The sequence below is a fragment of the Acanthochromis polyacanthus genome, chromosome 10, assembly GCF_021347895.1.
Source record: "Acanthochromis polyacanthus isolate Apoly-LR-REF ecotype Palm Island chromosome 10, KAUST_Apoly_ChrSc, whole genome shotgun sequence".
Lineage (NCBI taxonomy): Eukaryota > Metazoa > Chordata > Actinopteri > Pomacentridae > Acanthochromis > Acanthochromis polyacanthus.
Window position 1 is genome coordinate 9,727,714 of NC_067122.1, and position 23,265 is coordinate 9,750,978.

The window sequence follows — 23,265 nt, forward strand, 5'->3', positions numbered from 1 at the left end:
TTAGTCTCATTGATTAAGCTTTATTGCACAACAGTACCTCTAGGCGGAGGCCAGTACAGTCGATGTGAACAGTTTTGAATGCAGGTTCAGTAGTAAATATGGAATGTTTTATTTGATAAGTCACTCCACTCTGCTGTTTATACCTGCTGCCAGCCAGTTCTACCCAGTGTTGATACACATTTACCTCAATAACACAGGTGAAATCAGTGATACGCTGGAGCAGTCAGGTATGAAACAGAACTGTAACATTGCTGCTACACTGAATAACGTTTTGCATGCATGCAAGCAAACTGTCTAATCATTAAAACTGATGAACACATGTACTGGATATCTAGAAGTATTGATCCTCTGGCCATTCGGAATACTGTCACTTGTAAAAATGCCAGATAGCCCTTAGAGGACCAGTGTGTATGATTTAGAGAGATCTGTTAGCAGAGTACAGTATTCATACTTGTGTTTTTATGTACAATCGGCTGTAACTGTGTATCATTGTGTTGGCCTTAGCGTAGAATGAGCCCTCGATATCTACAAAGGGACCAGGTGCTCTTCCACATTGCACTACCAAGTTTCTACAGAAGCCCAGAACAGACAAATCAAACACTGCTTCTAGAGAGTGCCTTTCATGATTTTAAGTATGACCACTGTAAGTTGTCCAACACATTTAGAAAGGTAATGGTGGGAGCTGGGTAAAGTCCGCCACCTTGCCACTAGATGCCACTAAATCCTGCACACTGCTCCTTTAAAATGGCTTTCTGTGTTCAGCACCAAAAACAGGGTTCTGTGTACGCAACGCCAGGATGTCGCAGCAGAGACAAAAAAATAAACACCATAGGCATGTCACATTTTTGCACTCTTTGTTCATACGTTAAGTTTTTCAGCAACAATTGCTTTTTTTTGACATTGAAACAGTGCAAATGCACAATAGCACAACAGACACCATTAAGGATACATACTATTTTTTTCAATACAGCAGATTTTTGACAATTTGCATGTTTGATTTTTTTCTTTTGCTAAACATAAATATGTCTGTCCTTCATTTAAGCCTTCTGTGTCCAACAGACTGGTTTTTCTTCACTGGTAGGGACCCTTCAACACATAGAAGCGTCTGGAAATCAATGGCAAGTCATTTTCCAAGTGTGGTCGGCAACTTAAGGAAGGTTCATGACACGTGGTGAAGCAGGGCACTGTCAGCATCCGTTTCCCATCATGGCCAGGAGCAGTGTGATCATCTCAGTCATTCAGCTTCATTCATGCTTCTTTTCAGGTACGCAGCCATTCCAGATGAAATTCAGCCATACTGTAAACTGGTGCAGATGTTAAACATGTCTACTTTGTCTTGATATGCATATTATATTACGAAAGAGATAACCTAAGACCTGAGAAAAATATCGCATTTTGCAATGTAAGACACAGACGAAACAGTGCCGTTCACCCCATCAGTTCACACCAGCCACCAACACTTCAGCCTCATTCACTCACCAGTGTATCAAACTTTTACTTTGACAGATCAAACCAAAACAACAAACACTGACAACAGACAGATAAAAACATACGTGGATGGTTCACGTTAACGTCGACTCCATCCATCTTCATATGTACCTTCTTTATTTTTTCTTTTATTTCAGTAATAAGTAAACTTATGCTTGTGGCAGATGTAATTCTACAATTTGATCCTTTTGTTATCTTTAGGTTTTAAAGACTAGAGGGGCTTTTAAACCTCAGGTGGACAATTCATGATGGCTTTTGATTATGGTGGCGCTGCATCCTCAGCATCCCTCAAGGGAGACATCACCTCCAATGAGGTTTTTTAGATCTGCACATTAGTAGTAATGCTCAAGCACAAACACCAACCACTTCATGACCCTCCCACCCCCGCTAAACCCTCACTTCCCCAGCCTCCATTCCACACCTCTGCCATCCACGCCCATTTATCTCTCAAGCCACTGGTCCCCGCTATCCATTTCCAACTCCCTTTTTTCCCATCATCTCCCTTCTTCGCATACTTATGGCATTTTCTTTTTACTCGCTTTTCTTGGCGACAGCCGCAGCCGATGATTTGGACTTGCCGAAGTAGGCTTCAAAAAAGAACTGGACAAAGAGCACAAAGTAGCTGAGGTACATGAGGGACGACCACACAATGTTCTGCATGTGGGATGGACACTCCTGGCCCTGCTGCATCCACGAGTACACCAGGTAGTTGACCACACAGCCCATCAGCATCTGGGTGATCTGGGTCAATGTGATGAACATGGCGAACTTGCGTGACACCTTGAAGCCGGCCGCTCTCAAGGCGTAGTAAGAGTACATTACAGCGTGGACCAAATAGTTCATGGTCATGAACCATCCGCCGCCGGCCACCATGTCTTTGTAAGAATACCAGGAGTAGAGCAGCACGGTGATGTGGTGGTACCAGTGGAGGAAGATGAGCTTCTGTTTCCTCAGGACAATGAAGAGAGTGTCACCTGCAGAGAGTGGATAAGATGAGAGGACAAAAGGGAATAGGGTCATCATTTCTCGCTCACAATAGCTGGCTGTGATTCAAGCTGCGCTCAGATATGCAGGAAAGAATAGCTAAATGAACTGTGTTAAACCAGAAAGCTGCTGGAACACAGTAGCATTGACATTTTTGACTACTGTTATAATATTAGTAGGATGACAAGTAAATAAGTTGTCATAACATAATTTTATATAAATGGTTGCCATGGTTTCAAATGGTTTTATTTACCTTTTTAGACATAATATTTATACAAATATGTAAATATGCACAATTGTACTTTGTTAAATTAGTGGAGGAATATTGTTTATTGTATTCGTGACTGTAATGCATGATCCAGTTTCTGCTTAATGTGCATTAACTTAATTTCAGCTTGCTGGTAATTTGTGATTCTGAGATTTATGAGTCCAAAGTGACAATTCAGTCTTTGGGTTTTCCAGCTTTGACAGACTTGTTGGTTTGGACAACAACCACACAGAGAGAACAGGGGTAATGAGTGTGTGCCACCATTAACTCCTGCTGAGAGGAACAATAGCTCTTGGTTTAGGCCTGGAGTTCACCACCAGGAGGATGGACAATCAAGACAACTGGTTTTAAAAACTGATTTCAGAGAAAAGTTTTACACTCTGTGGCACTGGGTTATTATTTTATATTTTTCGAGTGATTATGAAGACCTACTATGTTGTTCAGTGGTATTAGAGGACGAAAGCCATTAAATGAAATTAAATCTCTACACTTTTACATATGAAAACCCATAAAAAGTGATATTTTTCAGTGCTAAAATCACCATAGGGAAACTCTTAACATTTTGTAAAGCCACAAACAACAACAGTAATGGATTAATGAATTCTTGTAATCACAGTTCAGAAGTACACTTTAGGCATTCTGCAGCATTATATCTTGGATGTGTGCAAGCATTATCAGTCATGAGCACATGCCATAAGGAAGTCTTGACTTACCCAGTTCTGGTGCTTTACTTAGTACGAAGGCATATGCCCAGAACTTGCTGACAGGCCCATTGTAGAAACTCTGGTCACAAACTGACTGTTTAAGCCCTTTCGTCATCAGAATGTACATCATGTAACTTCCAGTACGGATGGCACCAAATATACTGCATGGACAGAGACAACAGGTACAGGAAATTATTGTACAGTGAAATCTATGGAGATACTCACTGTATCATTTTTGTTTTTGCATGTAGCACCTACTCCACAGAGGTTTTGCGTATGCTCACATGACTACTCCGTTTCATGTGTTTCCATACAGCATTTACAGTATATATGAAGTCAACACCGGGCGTGTTGGCACCAGTTGCCAGTTTAATGATGTGTTAAAATTTGACGCAACATTAGCACGTAAATGACATTTATTTACAGTCTTCAAACTGTTTGTTTTTGATCACCTCCCAAGTGATGACTTTACCATTACATACTATGTACGTAATGTAAAAAACACATTCTATGTACCCATAACACCACACAACCTGCTTCACTCTGTTGCTGGTTGAGCCTCATGTAATGAGAGAAACAGCATACTGTACAGAAAAACATGCAAACTAAGGATCTAAATCATTCCCTGTGCTTATTAACAGCTAAAAAAAAGGAGAACAACAGGAATAAAGAGACTGAATGAGTATATTTGGACAAATACAGATCCAAGTGTCATCACAGGCATGACATGGTACAAATATGATTTTAAATCAAGTGTCTGTCAATTGAATTACTTGTCCCTCCAAAAATATTTTATAAAAAGTTTGAAAAATATTTGTAAATGGCATGAAGGCCAGGCATGTATTACTACCATAAAGTCTTTAATTTGACTAATAACTGACTAACTCTGAACCTCAAAAACCCACCAGTGGGTTAGAAAGGCATTTATCTTTAAAAGGATTCTCTCATTTATCAGTGCCAGACACTATAAAAACAGAAAATCTGAAATTTCAGCTTTGCAGTGGTCCTTGAACTCGGCATTGTCATTTTGTTAGAAAATGTCACTAAATCTAAACTTAAAACAATATTATTAATGATTATATTTCAGCTAAATCAATTTATCCTACACATGTAACATATAACTTAGGCTCTTACCAGATTCTGCAAAAAAAACTAATAAAAGTGAAAGACTGCTTCTTGGTGAAATTGGGAGGCCATTTGTGACTTTTTCTAGTATTATTAACACCTTAAGGCACCTGGAAAAATGTTGCACTTCCAGGATTTTTTCAAAATAATCAAAGATACATATATATATATATATATATATATATATATATATATATATATATATATATATATATAAAACATTTATTGCATTTTACTTTAGTTATACTTCACAAAATACATTTTTGAGTTCTCTTTACTTTTACTCACAGTTCTGTTGTTCTCAAAGAGGTGCAGGGTTTTATATTACATAAAAAATGAGCCCATAGTAAGTACAAATGTGACAATATTATTGATTGATTATAGACTCTCTCACCTGAATACAGCAAGGGTGAGGGACCATAGCACCAACGGTTTTCTCAACTCAAACTTCTCCCTCTGTTTCATGACATGGCGGCCCCCCAGGATACAGGCAGCGTAGAGTGCAGAGAAGAGAAAGGACTTCTTCCTGTAATTACAAGCAGGAGAGATAACATTAAACTTTGTTGACTTTTTACTGCCTTACTTAGACAGGCAAATGCGCTGATTATGTTTGGTCTAACTCAGCAACACTCTGCTTAACGTTCAATGCAACAAATGTGAGGAGTTAGCAAGATAAATTAGAACAAATGTTACAAAAACAGCACAACACTCATATTTTAAAGAGAACATAAATACAATCCAAGAGCAGAATGACATGCAAACTCCATCCTGAAATCATAAGCACGTATTTACCCCAAAAGCTGCATTTTGGGATGCACTACACATTTTATGCTCATCACAAGCTAATGGCCAGTTTAAGTAGCCAGTCTGCTTGTTTAACTGCTCCTCCTCCAGCAGCTGCAGTATAATAAACAAAACATACTGTGCACAAAATACATAACGTAGCTGCACTGACTTCACAAGCAACGGCTGCAGTCATGTTTAAACGATGAATCCAGCTCCAACTGTCACTAAATGCTTAGCTTTCAGTTTACGGTTATTGTTTCTATTCAGTTCCAACTCTCACCATCCTGTGAGGTCTGTCTGAATTAACTGACTCGTCAGAGATCACTGCTGTGCCTCATGAAGTAGAGGACTTGTGCTGAAACACCACCTGGCCCAACTGAAACTAAAGAAAAGCATTTCCCAGTGCTCAGCGCAATTACAAAGCGCAGGTGGTTTGACTTGACAGACTGGATGCTGAACAGGGCCAACAGAAGACTAAGGCATGCTGCCTAAAACTAAAGCAGCTTTGTCCAACATAGTATCTGGTCTATTGGACAGCGAGCAGAATAATCATTTTGAGCAGCAAAGCCAAAAAAGTTTGGAACAATAACTTATGACAGACAGGTAAGGCATTAGATCTGCAATAGGGTTCTCAATGGTCATTAAGTAGAAACGTGTAATTATATGGCACTGCTGGGGAGAAAATTGTAACAAAACATGAGGTTTGCTCTCCGAGGACAGCGTACAGGGACCAGGAATGAGGCCTTCTGAACGCTCAGGGACCAATAGCACTGGATAATGAGTTGAGTAAAACTAGCCCAAGGAAAGATGTTCCAGATTCAGTGATGTTGTTTTTGTGCTGATGTTTAGAGGCTATACAAAGGTAACAATATGACATTGAAATATAAAATGTATTACTCAGTGAAACGGATTGAACTAAATTACTTTGAAGCCTTAGGCCTGCATTGTCATATCATATTAAAAAAAAAACGACCCTCTGGACAGATATCGTTATGTGAGGTCAATATCCTGATAGTATACAAGCACAGCAGTAAACCGATCAAGTGTTGTCTGTGATTACACTACTCACTCTCACCAAGCCACGACACATGCATCCTTCAAATAGCAGACCATCCTGTTCTGTTCTGCAGCCTCAGCAGAGCACAACAACAACAGCAGCACTTTGTTTTGCTGATCAGGTGTGCTGCAAGGCAAGAAAGAGAAAAAAAGAGCTTTCTCTTTTTCTTAGCCACCTAAAAAACTACAGCTAAGCCTCACAATTGCATGCCTCTGCCAACCACTCCAGGTGTCGTTTATATCCACATGTGACCTTTGACCTCTCAGAGAGAAAATCTTATCAATTTCTCATTTCATCCTCCTATTAAAACATTTGAGCAAAATTCTTTCAAAACTAACATGAATTCTTGAGTTACAATGTGTTTTGTGAGGTTACACTGACTGTGACCTTTGACCTCCAATTCTAATCAGTTAATCCTAAGTATTAAGGAGATACGGCATTCATGAGAGTGGGACAGACATGGACATATGGATGGAAATCCCTCAAAAATTATGCCTTGTGGGAAGTGGACAACATACAGTAAGCAGGTTATTGAATTTGATGGTAATTTTCAAAATTTTCCTTTGTAATGTTGTCATGGCAGCCATGTAAGCGACTTAGCTGAGTTGAATTTCAATTAGCAGTTATGTTTCAACCAATACCAGATGATTAAAAGATTAAAGATGAGGGTGACACCACTGCTGCAAATGGATGTGAGGCCCATCTGTCTTTTCAATACATTAGTGATACAACCTCACTGTCACAGAGTACATCGCCTCCCCCCCCTCCCTGCACTGACAAGAAAATCATCCCAAGAATGTGAAGCTGGAGCTATCCCTATCACAACAGTAACCAGGCACACAGGTCAGTGAACAAATGAGTGTGCTATAAAATTGTGGGTTGTTGAAAATAAAGGACATCATTGTGCGTTGGTATTCAAGGATGAAAAATGTCGCCTCTCCGTTCTTGCAGGAAACCCACAAACCAATTTAGGCCACCTCCGCGGAACCAAAGGACAAAGCAACCCAGTCAAAGTCAAAAGGAGCTGCTTTCACAGAATGACAACAGGGTTGGACTGCAGAATGACATCACTGTTTCTCAACTACACATGAAGGAGGGGAGCACAGAGCAACACATCACACAGTGGCCTACATACTGTAGTGAAGCTGGGGGGGAGGTTGCAGAGGAGAAAGAATCTCAACATTCACCTTCACTGTGCTGGAATCCAAGGTCAAGGGTCAGACTGATATGTGGAATGAGCCGCAGTACCTCGCTGGTATAATGAGATCCTGCACAGATCCATCATATAGCATTCCGTTCTACCTCGTTTTCAAGCACCTCTGAGCAAGTGCAGACGATTTGTGATTCCAAACTACATAAAACATGCTTCCTCAATAAAAACGTTGTGACAAACAATCACACAGACGCACTTTGCTTACTTCAAAACATTCAGGGGTTTTGATGCAACAGCTTTGTTCGCAGGATGGCCAATAGTTTATGGAGGCTATCTTTAGATTGCATTGCATGAGGGTCATTCCAGGTGAAATGACCAGATATTCCTTGGGAGTGTTGCTGCACCATCTTCAAATTAGTCCTAAAATTGCATGCCATTAGATAGTCACAAAAGTACTTTCTATGCAAAATTGTAGGCCTGTAGCTCAAATAGTTTCTGAGTTGTGGAGGTCTGAAATTTTCAGAATTCGGGCTATAAAAAGCCTCGCCAGCGTTTTTTGCATCTTTCAGTGGTTATTTCTCAGCCTCTGGACATACCAGAGAGCTGTGAGTTGGTAAACAAGGCCCCTGCATGTAGCTAGTATCCCACAAACATCCCCAGGTGTTTCCCTACACTCTGCAGGCCATGGGGGCTTGCTAAAAATGCAAAAAAAAAAAATAAAGAGATACCTACTCACATGTCATGATATCTACAGGTATGGATGTCTGTGTGAAAAAAAAAATTACCACTTGGAATGAATTGAATAAAGGTTTGTATCTGTTTTAACAGGCTTGTAATTTTGCATGTAAGCAAATATCAGTGTAGAGAGTAAAAATCACACTTGGAATTTTTCTTGCCGTGTACAATATTTTTTATTCACTTGTAAATATTTGATAATCATTAAATCTAAGTAAACTATCAGACAAAGTTTCCTATAGCCTACTAGAGTATATTTAGAAACTGTATAACACTGCTGTCAGAAAAATAATAAAGGATAAAGAATCCCAAGGGCACGGTCAAAGCTGACAAGTTGGTTGAGGTGGTAGGAGAGGGGGAGGTGCAGTTGCTGTCTTTGCAAAGGCCCTGAAGCACCAGTTGCTATCTGCAGTCACACGAATCTATAGCCCTTTAAAGACAAGCAGCCCTTTACATTAATCTGACAGTCTCAGATCTCAACAAGTACACTGGTCATGACAGGAATCTTACTACATCGGGCTTAGTAACATTTACAAATCACTTTCAACATGGAGCAAGTCTGAAAGCTGTAAAGACAACAGCAGTGCAAGATGAAACAGAAAGAGATGCATGTACCGCCTTCTAAGATGACGGTAATAAATGTATCTTCTCGGTGTTAAACTCTTACGCCAAAAGCAGCTCGACAAATTATGAAATTCTGTGAAAAAGGCCATTTAAATGCTCTGACAAAATTCTTCACAGATCAGATACTCTATAAAAAAAACTATTTTAAACTTGCGGCGTGACCAGAGGACAAGACATTTTTTGGGGCTTTTTTCAGATAAAATAATGATCTGACCTTGAGTGTTTTTGTTTACAGTATTTCAAATGTTTACACATATGTGAATGAACAAATGAGCATCCAGTAAAACACTTTACATAAAACATTTAAGCAAATAGGACTAAACTGACCGTGGTTCTCCTGACTCTAAATTGGTCTTTGGGGGTGACTATACACAATAGTAAGTATAATTGGTCAGTAAAAAGAATTTATCTGTCTAAGGTTATTGGACAGAAATCTATGCAATTTGCTACTGTAATATCTCTGGGCATTTAAAGAATAAAAATATCTATGGTTGATAATTTAAAATCCCAGTTTAAAAAAAAAAACTGTTTATTTTTTGTGACAGTTCTTTTTTTCTTAATGGATAGAATTTTACTGATGACTAAAATCTGTGAGCAGCACCTAAAACCTCTCCAGAGGGCACCAAATGCATATGCACAGTCAAATGATAAAAAGATCTTAGATAGCATTAAATGATAAAACTGGTACAAAATGTATCAGTAGTTCAGCATTAGAAGTGCTGACATGTGTCCCAGTAAAGTATACAAATCAGTCATGCAGCCTGAGAGAGAATTGATGCTTCTTCCTATTTATAACTCCCTGCTTTGTCTAATTCTTTCCATTCTCAGCTCCCTCTCACACACCAGGTGACAAATATTGCACCATCGTGCAGGTGTTTCTCTAATTGTCCTCTGTGCCTGTACTGCTCCACCCAAATCTTCAGATCCAACCAAGAAATTTAAAACTGGACTCTATGCTACTTGGAACAATTTGCACTTGGTTGTGCTTAAATAAAAGCAAAAATACAACTTTTTTTTTTTTTTTTAAATAAACTGATTCAAGAGCAAAGGAACTGTTGCCATTACTATTTTGTAGAAACTAAATACTCAGTATCTTTGGGAGCACAATTGAATTCTTGATCAATAGCATCAACATCGGCATTTACTTCGTTCTCTATGTGCAGAGACCTTTGTTTTGGAATAAACACCAAATTAAGAATCAAGACATTTCTAGTCAACTTCATGCATGATTTTACATGCTACAATTTTTGGCAAGTCCTTGCTGACCTTACAGAAAGCATTTTGTTAGGCCAGTTTGTAAAAATTTACTCTAAAATGACTAAAATGACAAGCAACATGCGATACAAAACGAAATATGCTGTTGGAGAGACAATATATATGAGGAGATCAGGTCTGTCATTGGTGTTTCAATTTCCTCTGCAGAGGCATTTACAAACTACAAGGTAAGGTAATACAAGGGGCTAAGGTAATATGGCAAATTAATTCCTCGGTTAATGGTCAAAGGCCAAGTAGCATTAGGAAAAAAAGCAAATTAAATATGCACAAAGACAAAAAAAATGCTGAATACAAGTGAAAAATGAAATTAAAAACACTCCAACTCACGCTTCTGATTCTGACTTATATCTACACAGGACAATATATTAGAGTGTTGAGGTAATAGGCTTGACTCTGCTGTTTGCACAAGGCAGTACAAATGAAAAACTACAACGTCAGAGCTCTTTTGGGAAAGATCAGCATGGAGTAATAACAGAATCAGCAGAGCTTTCTTGCTTGCAGCAAGCTTGGAAAGTAACTGCTTTCCTCCAAAAAAGACCAGGCAGCAGTGGCAACTCTGTGAAAACGATTTAAAGAAACTACAATTCTACATATGCATTCGCTACAAAGACATCTGTGCCCAGACATAAACCATGCATTTTAGGCAGTTGTGTGGCTGCAAATCAGGCGTTACTATTTCCAAGATAATAGTATATTTGTGTACAAGAAAACTAGTGACTGGACTATGATCTCTGTGTACAACAAGAACTACAACAGTACGCTCAGTTAGATAAGTACAGCAGCTCTGGCATCTCTCACTTGTGATTGTTATCACAATGTGAAATGCTGGGCGTTGGCCCAGTTTGCATTGCTCCCAAATTGTGCCTAATGTCCGATATCTTAAAAAAAAAAAGTGTTCATATCTGACAGAGTAAAGAGCAGAAAGCCAACAAATGAAATTCCAGAAGTGCCCTTTGCCACTACAGCCCAACAACACTGCCCAAACCAATTAACTTCCACTAAGAAATGCTTTATCAGGCTGTAAAAGCTTGGGTCGTCTAACTGGAAACAAGACTGCCAGACAGCTGAGCAAAGGCATGAAACATTTCTAGACATCAGCTTGTGCAGGTCTAGGCATCAGCTTGAAGTTCTATGAGAAAAAAAATATGACGGCAGTGTGCACTTTATGCCTGCGGTTTTTCAGTAGTTAGTGTTCTCTTCATGTAGCTTCTTTAGCACACAGCCCATAATATAAGAATGAGGATCCCATAGACCTTCCCCTCCCCCACTGACAGTGTTGTATAAAGCTGCTGGATAACCTGCTGTGGAACTTGGATCTGTATTAGCTGGTCCAGGAGATTTCACCTGTTATGTAATCCTGTGTTTGCAGTCTGAGGATGAGTGCGCACGGCTGTGACAGTGAGCTGGTGTCGAACTCTCTCACCAAGAGTGTGTCCACAGTGTCACACAGGCATATGCAACTGTATGCACAACAAATGTGTGTGCATGTATGTGTGCACACACATGCATTCCTGCAGCTCAGTTCAGGGTGTACAACTCTATTCCCTGGCAGTGTTGTCTGTATCTTAAACAGTGGAAAAGGCACTGAGAGTTACAGTGCCAAAGTGTGGGATGAGCAGAAAACCACAAAAACAAGTCCAAGAGGTGCTGTAAATAAGGAATAGCTATTTCAAAATAATCCGTCATCCAGGAAGCACCACGATACAGTCAAGTTAGAACGTGCCCACTTTACTCGACGCTCCTCAAGCTCAACAGGTTGAGTGGGCCATGGAGGCCATGGAGTCGAATCCAGTCCATGGCCCTTTGCTGAAGGTCTTTCCCCAATTCTTCTCCCCACTTTCCTGTTTCTCTCTCACTGCTGTCCCGTCAAAAAAAAAAAACTTGAAAAAAATAAAAAAAACGACTATTACTCACTGGTTTTGTTCACTGTGCATTGGATAGCCCAGATCAAAGGACAGCATATCTTCTCATGAAACAGAAGAGTACTTTAGTTAAGTGGGAATTATTTCTGCACTTAAGTGCTTAAGAACATGTTGAGTAATGCTCAGCCTAAGTCGCCAGACAAATGGCTTCTAGAAAGCTTCGACTGCACAACACTCAACAGTTTAAACCACAATGTGCATATTTTGACCAGATCCATACACTTTTATAATGCCTTTTAATTGGAATCCCAAGGTTCTTAATCTGGAAATCTCAGGGAGGTTGTAAGAACAATAAGTCAACGTGAAAAAGAATGATATGGTGCATGCTGCAAACTAGTGCTGCATGGTGTACTGACAGTAATAAATTTCTGCAATGCCCCATCATTAAAACCGATACTGCATCTCATCATACAAACAGAATGTCATTGTTTCAAGAGAGGTCATATGTCTTATGAGCTGAATCAATGTGCGACAGCGAGGCAAGCGTGTGTGTGCTGCACCCTACTTCCACTCCCTTCAGGCATAGTCGGGATGCCATCTGCTTTTTTCTTCTCTCATAAGCCAACTACAGCACAAAGGCAGGTTGCCGACCGCGCAAGGATTGTCCAAAAAGTAGACGAACAAAGTGAAATGTGTCATTATTTTGCTTACAGGCAGCAGATAGGGCGAGCCTACGGACAACACAAAGCCATTCTTTAAAAGATATTTCACCTGGCAGCAACACATCTAAGCATTTCCCTGAGAGATACGCCAATTTGTTCAAAGGCTACAAAGAAAAATGTGATACAGAACATAATTTTATTATGTCCTGGATATCAAAATGTATGAACACATTATTGGGAAAATGTAATGATTGTTGTCCAATGGCTTGCTTCACATTTTCACTGCCGTGCATAGACATTGTCAAAATATTTATATTTACTTTTAAATAATAAAAAACTAATTTGAAATTCTATTTTCAGCCGTCCATGAATCTCTTACTTTTCTTTATGTTTCAGGTTTTTGCTGTGGTATGGTTTTAGTCGAGCCATCAATATATTTAGTCAGGTGTTATATTGAAGTCTACTCCAAACTAATAAAGCTACCTAAAACCTGAGTTCGACTTTTTCTGATCTGTTAATATGCAAAATATTTTCATCCTCAAAAGGAATGCATGATTTTCTAGACTTACTGCATTGAAAATATGCTGTCAGTAAAGCTTGCATAAAAATGCACTACAATAGAAGCAGCTGAATTCTGTGAAGGCTCTGGACCAAAGCGTCCCCAACCAACATGTCATCTCTCTTGACAGTGTAATGTAAAGGGAACTTGGACTGATGAGGTGTGACTCCAATTTGGACTTTTTGGAAGAATGATTTTTTTGTCTGCATTGTAGAATTCAAAATGACTGCAAGTCTATAGCACATTAGCATGAGAAAAAATGAATAGAAGATTTTTAGCACTAGCAGTATAGGAAATGCAGGGATGACATGAGTGGGACGGCCATGCTACTTAATCAAAAAGACTGATGGTACAAACATTTAAAAGTACACTGCAATGTATTTGACCACTGTCACCGCTAAGATACTATATCAAAACAGGCTACAATGTGCCAGCTAAGGTGGTGAAGAAGATCACAATTATCTTATGCCAAGGCAAATTCTCATGAAAGATATTCTGGTGTTAGCTGGAGGATAATTTGGCCTTCATCTGCCACCTAATATATCTACTATGTAATCCTAGATATACTTTTAAACAGTATACCTGTATGTTAATATCCACGCCATTTACATGATCAATTTTATTGAATGAACCTTTAAAAAATGACATGGCAGGTCATTGGGTGAGTAACATCCATCCCATGTTGTTACTTCTATCAAAGTATTCATTTTTTTTAACTTGAAAATACATCTAAAGACAGACTAAGAAATCTGATGCCTAATGAAATGTGAAAAGTGAAGGAGCAGCAACACTTAAGGCAGACCTTAACTCGCAAGGAGCCAGGCCCCATCTTCATCTCTGGACACACCAGTCGTGAGAAGAGCAGCCTAACAACTATCAAACCTGGGGTCGATTCTGAGTTAATATGGTCAGGAACGATCAGCATCATAATGTCCTGCTTTTGTTAAAATGGCAGCAGCATGCAGAGCCAATTGCATTTGCATTACATAGTTACTTTAGCAGAAGAAATGATGATTTATTATGTGATAATTGAAAAAAAAAAAAATATATATATATATATATATATATATATATATATATATATATACACAAATCAGTGTTCCGATATCTGATATAGCAATGCAAAATTAGATATCAGAAGACATATATTCAATTCAGGGCACTAAACATTATAAAGCACAAACAGAAGGCATCTCACTGTGACTGTACAATGTAACTCGATTCTTACCCCCTTAATGCAATACCTGGAAATAATTACATTTTAAGTGAATTCTTATTGACTGGCCAATAAAACTTACATTATTGGCTTGTCAGTTTATCATTCACAAATTTTGCATCATGGTTTTAAATATGTACTCTTTTTAAGTTCTCTAAGTGTAATGCTGACATCTAGAAACATATACAGAAAAAAAATCAAAATGCACTGAAAGACAAATGGAAATGAGCTCTGTAATAACTACTAAAATGATACCCCCCGATGCCAAGTTTAAGCCAGTGTATCTAATGGTTTCATCCATCTAACGGTAGGGCTCAAGATCTCGGAAACAATAGGCCGGACTGCTCTTGGCTTGAATAAGTAACATGAGACGTAGAGGGAATAGCGTTATCTCCTAAACTCATCTCCAGAAACCTGAACCTTCAAGACTACTCAGTGAGCTGTGACAATTCTGAATCAAACAGGAAATAATTAGTTGTGTTGAGCTAAATGAAACAACATAACCGGTAGAACAAAAGCAGCGCTGCTAGATTTCTCATAAAGCAGCTGAATCATATAAACAGTGGGAATAAACATTAACAGTCAGGCCACAACAACAATCTCATTGTTCATTCTCACTGCAGCATTCTAGGACGCTGCCTCCCCTGCTTATCAGTCCAGAGCAAAACCACCAGAGATCTATCATATGTGCGGAGACCCGTGGGGATGCTATCTGCAGAGACTGATCAAAAACGGAGAACAGATTCCAAGCAACCTGCATCGTAATGAGGAATGATGACGTCTGTGGGTAATACAGAATGAGTCAGCAGGTTCAGTGTGTGTGTGTGTGTGTGTGTGTGTGTGTGTGTGTGTGTGTGTGTGTGTGTGTGTGTGTGTGTGTGTGTGTGTAACATCTCTTTTCTGGATGACAAAGTCATACACACTGCAAAACATGACAGTCAAAATACATACCAGGCAATGTTTAAATACAGCAGATTGTACCAAGCACATAGATCACATTAAATGAATCACAATAGAAAAAAAAAACATAAATCCCAACGCGTAATATTAGATTATTTCAGTCATTATTTTTCACCATGTTGTTCTTGCTTCTCCTTTACTAATCGCTGTGCTTGTACTATACTGATGATCACAAGCAACTATGGTTTGAAGCAGCTAGGTTTTGATATAGGTATGGGTGGGAAGATTGGATTTCCATTTGAAGTGAGATTATCTGCCAGTGCTGTCAAGCAACATGCCAGATGCAATAAATGATGATCATGGTTCTAACATTACCACGATATTCAGCTGGATGCACTGCAGTCTCTCAAAACTATTGAATAAACTACACGTGTCGGCGTTTGACTTTAAATAACATGAATACTAGAACATACATGGGTTTGTTTAACCATGCTTTATTTGGGAAAAAAGGCTACAAGCAAATGATGGTGTTTCATACACCACCATACATACATAAATCAATTTCCAAAGACATATCACACTAATACAAGCACAATACCTTCAACTATCACAAATAAATCCAGGCGTGAGGCTTTGTCTTTCTATAATAAGATGAGGCGTGTGTGTTCGACGATGCTGTGACGGGAGAAGAGTACTCAGGATGTATGAGAGTATGTGACGGTAAAGGTTCAGTCATGTTCATATAGCCTTGCTAAGAAATGCACCCAACCCCAATAAATACAACAATTCTCAGCTTCCAGGTGCAATGTGATGCAGACACTCCTAAAATAATAGGAAAGCAGTGACGACAGCACTATCTGAAGCAAGAGTTGTTTTTCTCTCCCACTTTGCGACACACAGCTCCATCAATTCTTTCAACATGTTTATTCCAACCATTGATTAGTTTCGGTTTGTGAACCACAATTTCATCAGCGATGTCAAGTTTGACAAACTGTCATCAGTGATGTGGAAAATTCAAGAGATTCTGCCCCTACGCTACCTCGGGTTCTCAGGGTACCGATTTGTAATTCATCAAAAGAGGAAAAGGGCACAATGCTAATTTTGTTACAAAGCATTTGGATCACTTCTTCCTCCCTTTCTTACAACCACTTCCTTAATTGCCTTTGCTTTACAATGCAGAGCTGTCTGCTGCCAGTGTCCAGGGAGCACATCAGCTCAGTGTACCAGTCTCCATTCATCCCTGCAAAACAATGACATGAACACACAGGATATATTTACACATGACGTCCGCAGATGTCTTGATCTTTTGAAACACAGGGATCGCTTTAACTAGGAAATTTATCTGACAAAACAAACATATTTAACCTAGCGTCACACATTAAAGAATGGAAATTGAAGAAGGGCATACACTAAGAATCCTAAATGAAGCTGATTCATCAACATGATAATATGAGATGGTCAAAGAACAGGCTTCTTGACTTGGGTAACTGTTCAAAGTATGTCTGAAATGCACATGACAAGTAAGAACAAAATTGTGGTTCTGTCTTTGACAAAGACAATATATGATTAAAGAAATTCAACAACATTACTTGCCCTTGCTAAGCGTAGTTATAGCCTGCAGCTTATTTGTACTAGCTTAGATCCTCTCTGTGTACTTCTGATTAGCTGGCTAAAACAGATTGTCCACAAAAATTTGCCATTAGCTGCCTTATGTTACACCCATCGCTGAACAAAACATAACTTAGTCATTACCGATATTAATGAATAAACAATCATTGATATTAGCATGTACAACAGTGATACTGCTAAGGGCCAATCGTATGCTGGGTCTATCACTTATTGTTAATGCAAACGCGTTACATTTTTAGACAAACTGAACAGTTACGGTTACGTCAAAACTTAAATATAGCATAAATTTGCCTTACCTCATATTTCCTGACTGACAGTCATCACTGTTTTGTGTGGTCAGCTCTGCGTCCACAATGACAAATATTTTAAAACTTTAAACGGCTTTGCATATCACAGGTATCCACCAAGTGCATTTTTTGCATCTACCTGTAACCGATTAAATCAGACTGCATTTAGTGTGATGTGGGAAGAAAGGAATTGTTCATCATCAGGTCTTGGGTACTGGGCTGGAGGTTCAGAAATACAATTATGTTGAATTGATGTTGAGTTTTTCAGCCTATAGATTAAAGTTAGAATCTCCTGGCTGACAACAATCCACATGTGTGATGTTGGCACTCTAACAACCAGAGTTAGCAGAAGTGAGTGATAAACAATTTTCAGCACATTGAGTCTATAAATCATTTTGGTGGATGTGTCCTCAATTATTAGTGTACAGCAGATACTGTAATTTTAAAGGTATTAAGAAACTGCACAAAAACAGGGCCAAAACTAATGAAACTAATAATGATTTTCATTGTTGATCAACATGTTGTCTATTCTATTTTTGTACAATTAATTGTTTTTTCTGTAACACAGAAATTGGTGAAATGTGCGATCAGTGTTTCCCAAAGCCCAAGATTATGTCCTCAAATGTCGCTTTTTTCAAGCCTAGCCGCGCTAGACCCAGCTCTTAAGACACAAGGGTCTAGGAACGCTCGACAGGGAGGGAGGCGGGCTAAAAGGTTGTCTTTCAAATCACTCCGCAGCAATTGGGTAGGTATACAACCAATCAGCGCAACGAATAGGCTGACGTAGTTCCTAAGAGCGCCGGATTGTGGCTAAGTCCCATTAGCTTCCCAACCAGCGGAGCCAACTGGTATATTAAGGATTTGCCATATCCCGTCGGCATAAGTCCAAATGCGTCTTTCTTCTCAATGAAACACTTCAGTGCCGTCCTTTGTTTATCTTTCAAGTTGAATTTTAGCTTCAAATCTTTAAGGGCTGTGGTCAAAGCCGAGTCGAAAGATAACTGTTTATTGTGCGCCGGTTGTTTCTGTCAGAATCGTCGCGCTTCTGTCGTCACTTAGTTACGCCCGCCTTCTGACTCTACACTTCATGGTGATTGGTCCGGCCAGTTTTAGGAGCATCCAACCTCAAGCCTTATGGAGGGTAACTAGACCCACCCTGGCAGAGAATTAAATTCGTTGCCGTGGCTTGTTTAGCGTGGCTAGGCTAGCTTTTTTCCCACAACTTGGAGATATTCAGCTTTTTAGTTACACAGCAGAGAAAAAAAGAAATTAATCACAATTTTTCAGACACTGAAATTCGAGAATTCAGATTTATTTTCCTCCAATTACTCAAACCCGATTTGTTCATTGGCAAAATAGTTTGTAATTAGTTTAACAGCAGACACATAAATGACTAGTCAATGAAAAGATGCATTATTCAAGAGTAAAAAATCTGGTAAAAACAGGACAAAAAAAACAAGCAATATCTTTGACTATGATTTAGTTACATGTATTTTTAAGCATCTTTGCTCTCTGACTTTTAAACTCTCAAACATGAGCAATTGTGGTTATAATGTCACAGAACAATACTTAATACTGGGGCAACGCTGACATTATGTCTGTTCCATAGCAGCATTATGATGCTGAAAACCAATATGCATCAGCCTATTTACTTGCTTTTCTTATTCGGATACGGCAAAAACAAAAAGGGAGCTGCAAAACAATACACATCGTAAAACACCATCCTCATATTATACCTGACCTTTCTGCTAAATGGACCTTTAACGACCAAAAACTTTTCTTAATTTACATTTGCGCTTGGTTTTATTGATGTAAGTCCTGGAGCCAAGCAGGGGTTTTCAGACGCTCAGCAAATAAATAAATACATAAAAGCAGCAGTGTGCAAGTTTGATTAAAATCAGTGCACTGCAAGTATATATATATATATATATATATATATATATATATATATATGTGTGGTTTTTTAAGTGTCTTTTCATTTTGCATGACACACGCTTTCAAACTTGTTTTTTCTATCCCACCCTTAAGCCCCAGCAACACGTCACACTTAGTCAGCAGCCCCCTGTACATCATGTGCTTAATAAACAACCTATCAAATCCCATTTTCTCCAGTTGTTGCCTCTTTCAGCCATGTGTACTGGCCCAGCCTGACATCCTCCACTACGAACTGCACAGAGAGGTCAGCACAGATCAGCCGCGACGTGATTGGCCAACACTCTGTCAGCAGACATCAGAAGATGAATGTTATTGGTCGGTTGTCAGTACCAGGGTATGGACAGCTCCTACACATTGCTGCCATGCTGCCTCCTGCTCTCACACACAAACACACACTCCGGTTTCTATTCAATGAGTAAAACGAAACTACTCTGCAAGAGCTCTGTACAGAGGAAGCGTGTGCTAAAGAATGCTACGATAAATGAGCTCCTTTCTGCAGGCAGCTCAAACAGATGATAGAAGGAGCCAGATAAATGGCCACCATGTGCCTCCTTTTACAAACCCAGTGCCGGTGAATGCCTAATAAAGCTTATGCTAACTTTACGCATGACTCATTCTGTTTTGCTTAGAACCATTTCTTGCTCAACCTGGCGTGGACCTGACAATGACCCTTTGGTGACTTCACGCTAAAGGATGGTTGGATGGACCTGCACATGACCTACATATGAATCGCATCACTGCACACAAAATAATATTTACTTAACTTGCATATACTTCATCAACACTGGAATATCAGTCGCGTACAAGCATGTTGTAATTTGGCAAAGCCCAGGAGACACCGCCTTGGGTAAACAATGATACAAAATTCCAGTTGTTGGTGGGTGCTTCATGTTCCTTAAGTGTCATTTCTAAGGCCAAACTGCTTAGTATATCACTTAATCAACAGAATGTAAAATGCCATCAACTGTGATTGGTGGTTCATACATACTTTCAGTCTTTTTTCATTCATAAATTTTATCTTGTCCGAACTTTTCTTTATTCTATATAAGTCTAGATATAAAATCCATTAGTTGCAAGGCTGTTTGAAGAAGTCTCCTTGGATTCTGGTAGATCATATCTCATATTTTATCATCTAATTGAGCTTTTGAACAACAGTCCTGATCATTATAATACAGAACAAAATAAAGATTATTCTGGCGTAAGTTCTGAAAAACCGTATAAAACCATGCTATATGTTTACTTGTCTGGATTTTTTTTTTAGTGTTCTCTGGATTTTTCTTTGTTTTATACCAGTCTAAATATAAAACCATTGGGTTGCAAGGCTTGGTTTGAAGACGTCACCTTGGATTCTGGAAGATCATATCTCATATTTGATCACCTTTTTTTGAAAACTAGTCCTGATCATTTCAATACAAATCATAGATTTTTCAGAGTTAAGTTTGGGTTTAAAAAAAAACCTCACAATACTATGGTATATGTACCTGCTACTAAAGTCTACAGGGCTTTAATAAATTCCTTAACTGTCATTTCTAGAATGAAATTAATTTGCATATTACTGAATTTATAGAAAATAATACGCCAGTAATTCTGACAGGTGGCCAATAGTTACTTTCAGTCTTTTTTTCATTCAGATATTTCATCTTGTCCGGATTCTTCTTCTTCTTCTTCTTCTTCTTTTACCAGTCTAGATAAATTCTATCAGAAGTCACCTTGGATTATATGCTATATTTGATGATCTGAATGATTTTTTTGGGGGGGGGAAAGTACTAATAATTAGATTACTCAGAGGTAAGTTTTGAATAACCATACAAAACCATGCTATATGTTTACTTGTCTAGATTTTTCTTTGTTTTATACCAGTCTAGATATAAAATATTTGGGTTTCAAGGTTCTTTGAAGAAGTCACCTTGGATTGCATTTCATATTTGATCATCTAAATCATGTTTGAAAAATAGTTCTACTCATTATAATACAGAACAAAGTATAGATTACCCAGAGGCAAGTTTTGAATAATATTACAATAGCATGCTATATATTTATTTGTCTGATTTTTTTTTTCATCTTGTCTGGATTATTCTGTTTTATACCAGTCTAAATATAAAATCCATTGGTTGAAAGGCTTCGTTTGAAGAAATCACTTTGGATTACATTTCATACCTGATCATCTAAATGAGTGTTTGAAAATAGTCCTAGCCATTATAATACACAACAAAATATAGATTATCCAGAGCTAAGTGTTGAATAACATTACAATAGCATGCCATATGTTTATTTGTTATTATTAAAGTCTATAGAACTACTAGTGTGTGCAGGCTTCAAAATACAAACCTGTAGTAGCCAGATTTAACTGAATTATTTATGATATTATGTCTTTAGGAGTGATGGTGATGTAGCTCGCCAGCCTTATGGCCAGGCTTGGCTCCATAAACTACTGGTCCAGTGACTGGATGGAGGAATGGCAGCTGGACGAATGGATGACCTTTACAGCACCACATAAATCACATGAAAATCAAGGGCAAATCCTCCCCGTGAATGATGCACGACACAGCGTAGCGTCTCCACTGAGCCCGGGCTGAATTAAATCTATCAGAGCAGGGTACTATTTTTTTTCCCCGCTAGCTACAGGCCTGCGTGAATTTGTTCATTTTCTGAAGCACAAGCAGTCATTTGGTGACAAGAGAGTCGAGGTTTAATCCCGATGAGCGCCGTTACAAGCCTTTTATTTGTTCACATTTAGCTCTCTTTGCGCATCACGCTGAATTTGCGGCCAGTTTACCGCTGCAGACAGGATTAGAAAAACGAGGCGCCACACACGCTACATTACCAGTTCTCCTGCATCCATCGGATGGCTTCGTCCTCGTTGAACTGCCTCTCGAATTCGTACTCTTGTAGGGCGAGCACCGACATGCTGCTGGCTGTGTGTGCGTGTGTTTTTCTGGAAGTAGACGGTCCCCGGGCGGAGCTGCTTCTCTCTTCGGTCTCTTCAGTCTGTTTCTCCGCACACTAGCATCGCTCGGGCTGCTGTCAGGACCTCGCGGTTGTGCGCGAGCAGCTCGGCAGTGGCGGCACCTTCCTCCACCGGCTGCGCGAGCCTACGCCCTCTTCCTGAGCGAGGGGGGAGAGACTTCCGGGTCCTAACGCCGTCCGTTTTTTTATTTTAACTTACTATATTATAATCTTTTCACAACAAAACGTAAGATAATATAGAATTTAATTATCCCTCAAAGGAAATAATTTGAGCCACATATTGCTCAGAAAACAAAATTACATAACATGACAATAAATGCAGTGTCTAACGGAAAAACAAAATAAAACAAAACAAAAAACATGTGGTAGTATTATTACTATTTTTAAAATAAGATAAAATAGCACTTAATTGTCCACCAAAGGAAGTTTTTGAGCCAGATATTTCTCTGAATTGAAAAACTATTGTTAAACAAATGTTAAATGTTAAAATGTTAAATGTAAAAAAAAACAACAACACTTTTGCATCAGGCAAATGTTAAAACTTTACTTTCTTATCACTGATAGTTAAATCAATTAAATGGAAATATGTAAAATCAACAGGGATGTTTAGCTGACAGTAGCAAAGGATTCAAGCTAGCTAGTTAGTGCACTAACATTATTAGCTTAGATTAAAGTCAGTTAGTTCTGCTTTTAGCATGATAATTATTTTTTTTTTCAATGTTGTTAGCCATAATGTTTCTATTTTAGATGATACTGCACACAATTTATCAGAAATCTAACATTATCAGTGCAAAAATATTGTAAATCAATGATGTTGATTGTGGGGTCGAGAGTCCTTCTCTCAGAAATGCTGCTTTTTCACTTACTAAAGGAAATATTTTGTTTTTTATTTCTGTTGAAACTAATGGATAATCCTCCATATGATTCACTCTAGCAGTATCTTTACTGCTGTATATAAAGTCTGTATATGGGTCATTCCACCTCAGTTCACCACACCCCCCACGCCTGACCATCTTCAGTTTGACAGATTTTTATTTAAAGTGTTGAAT

At 38.8% G+C, this 23,265-nt stretch overlaps 1 protein-coding gene across 1 annotated transcript; it reads right to left on the reverse strand.

Moving 5' to 3' along the window:
• elovl6 (ELOVL fatty acid elongase 6) lies at positions 1-22,356 on the reverse strand. Its single transcript, XM_022210753.2, has 4 exons — positions 22,074-22,356; positions 4,964-5,095; positions 3,454-3,605; positions 1-2,462 (listed from the first exon to the last, which is right to left on the reverse strand). The coding sequence occupies exons 1-4, from the start codon at positions 22,154-22,156 to the stop codon at positions 2,020-2,022; spliced, it is 810 nt and encodes a 269-aa protein (XP_022066445.1). The 5' UTR covers positions 22,157-22,356; the 3' UTR covers positions 1-2,019.
• Between the last annotated feature and the right edge of the window lie 909 nt (positions 22,357-23,265).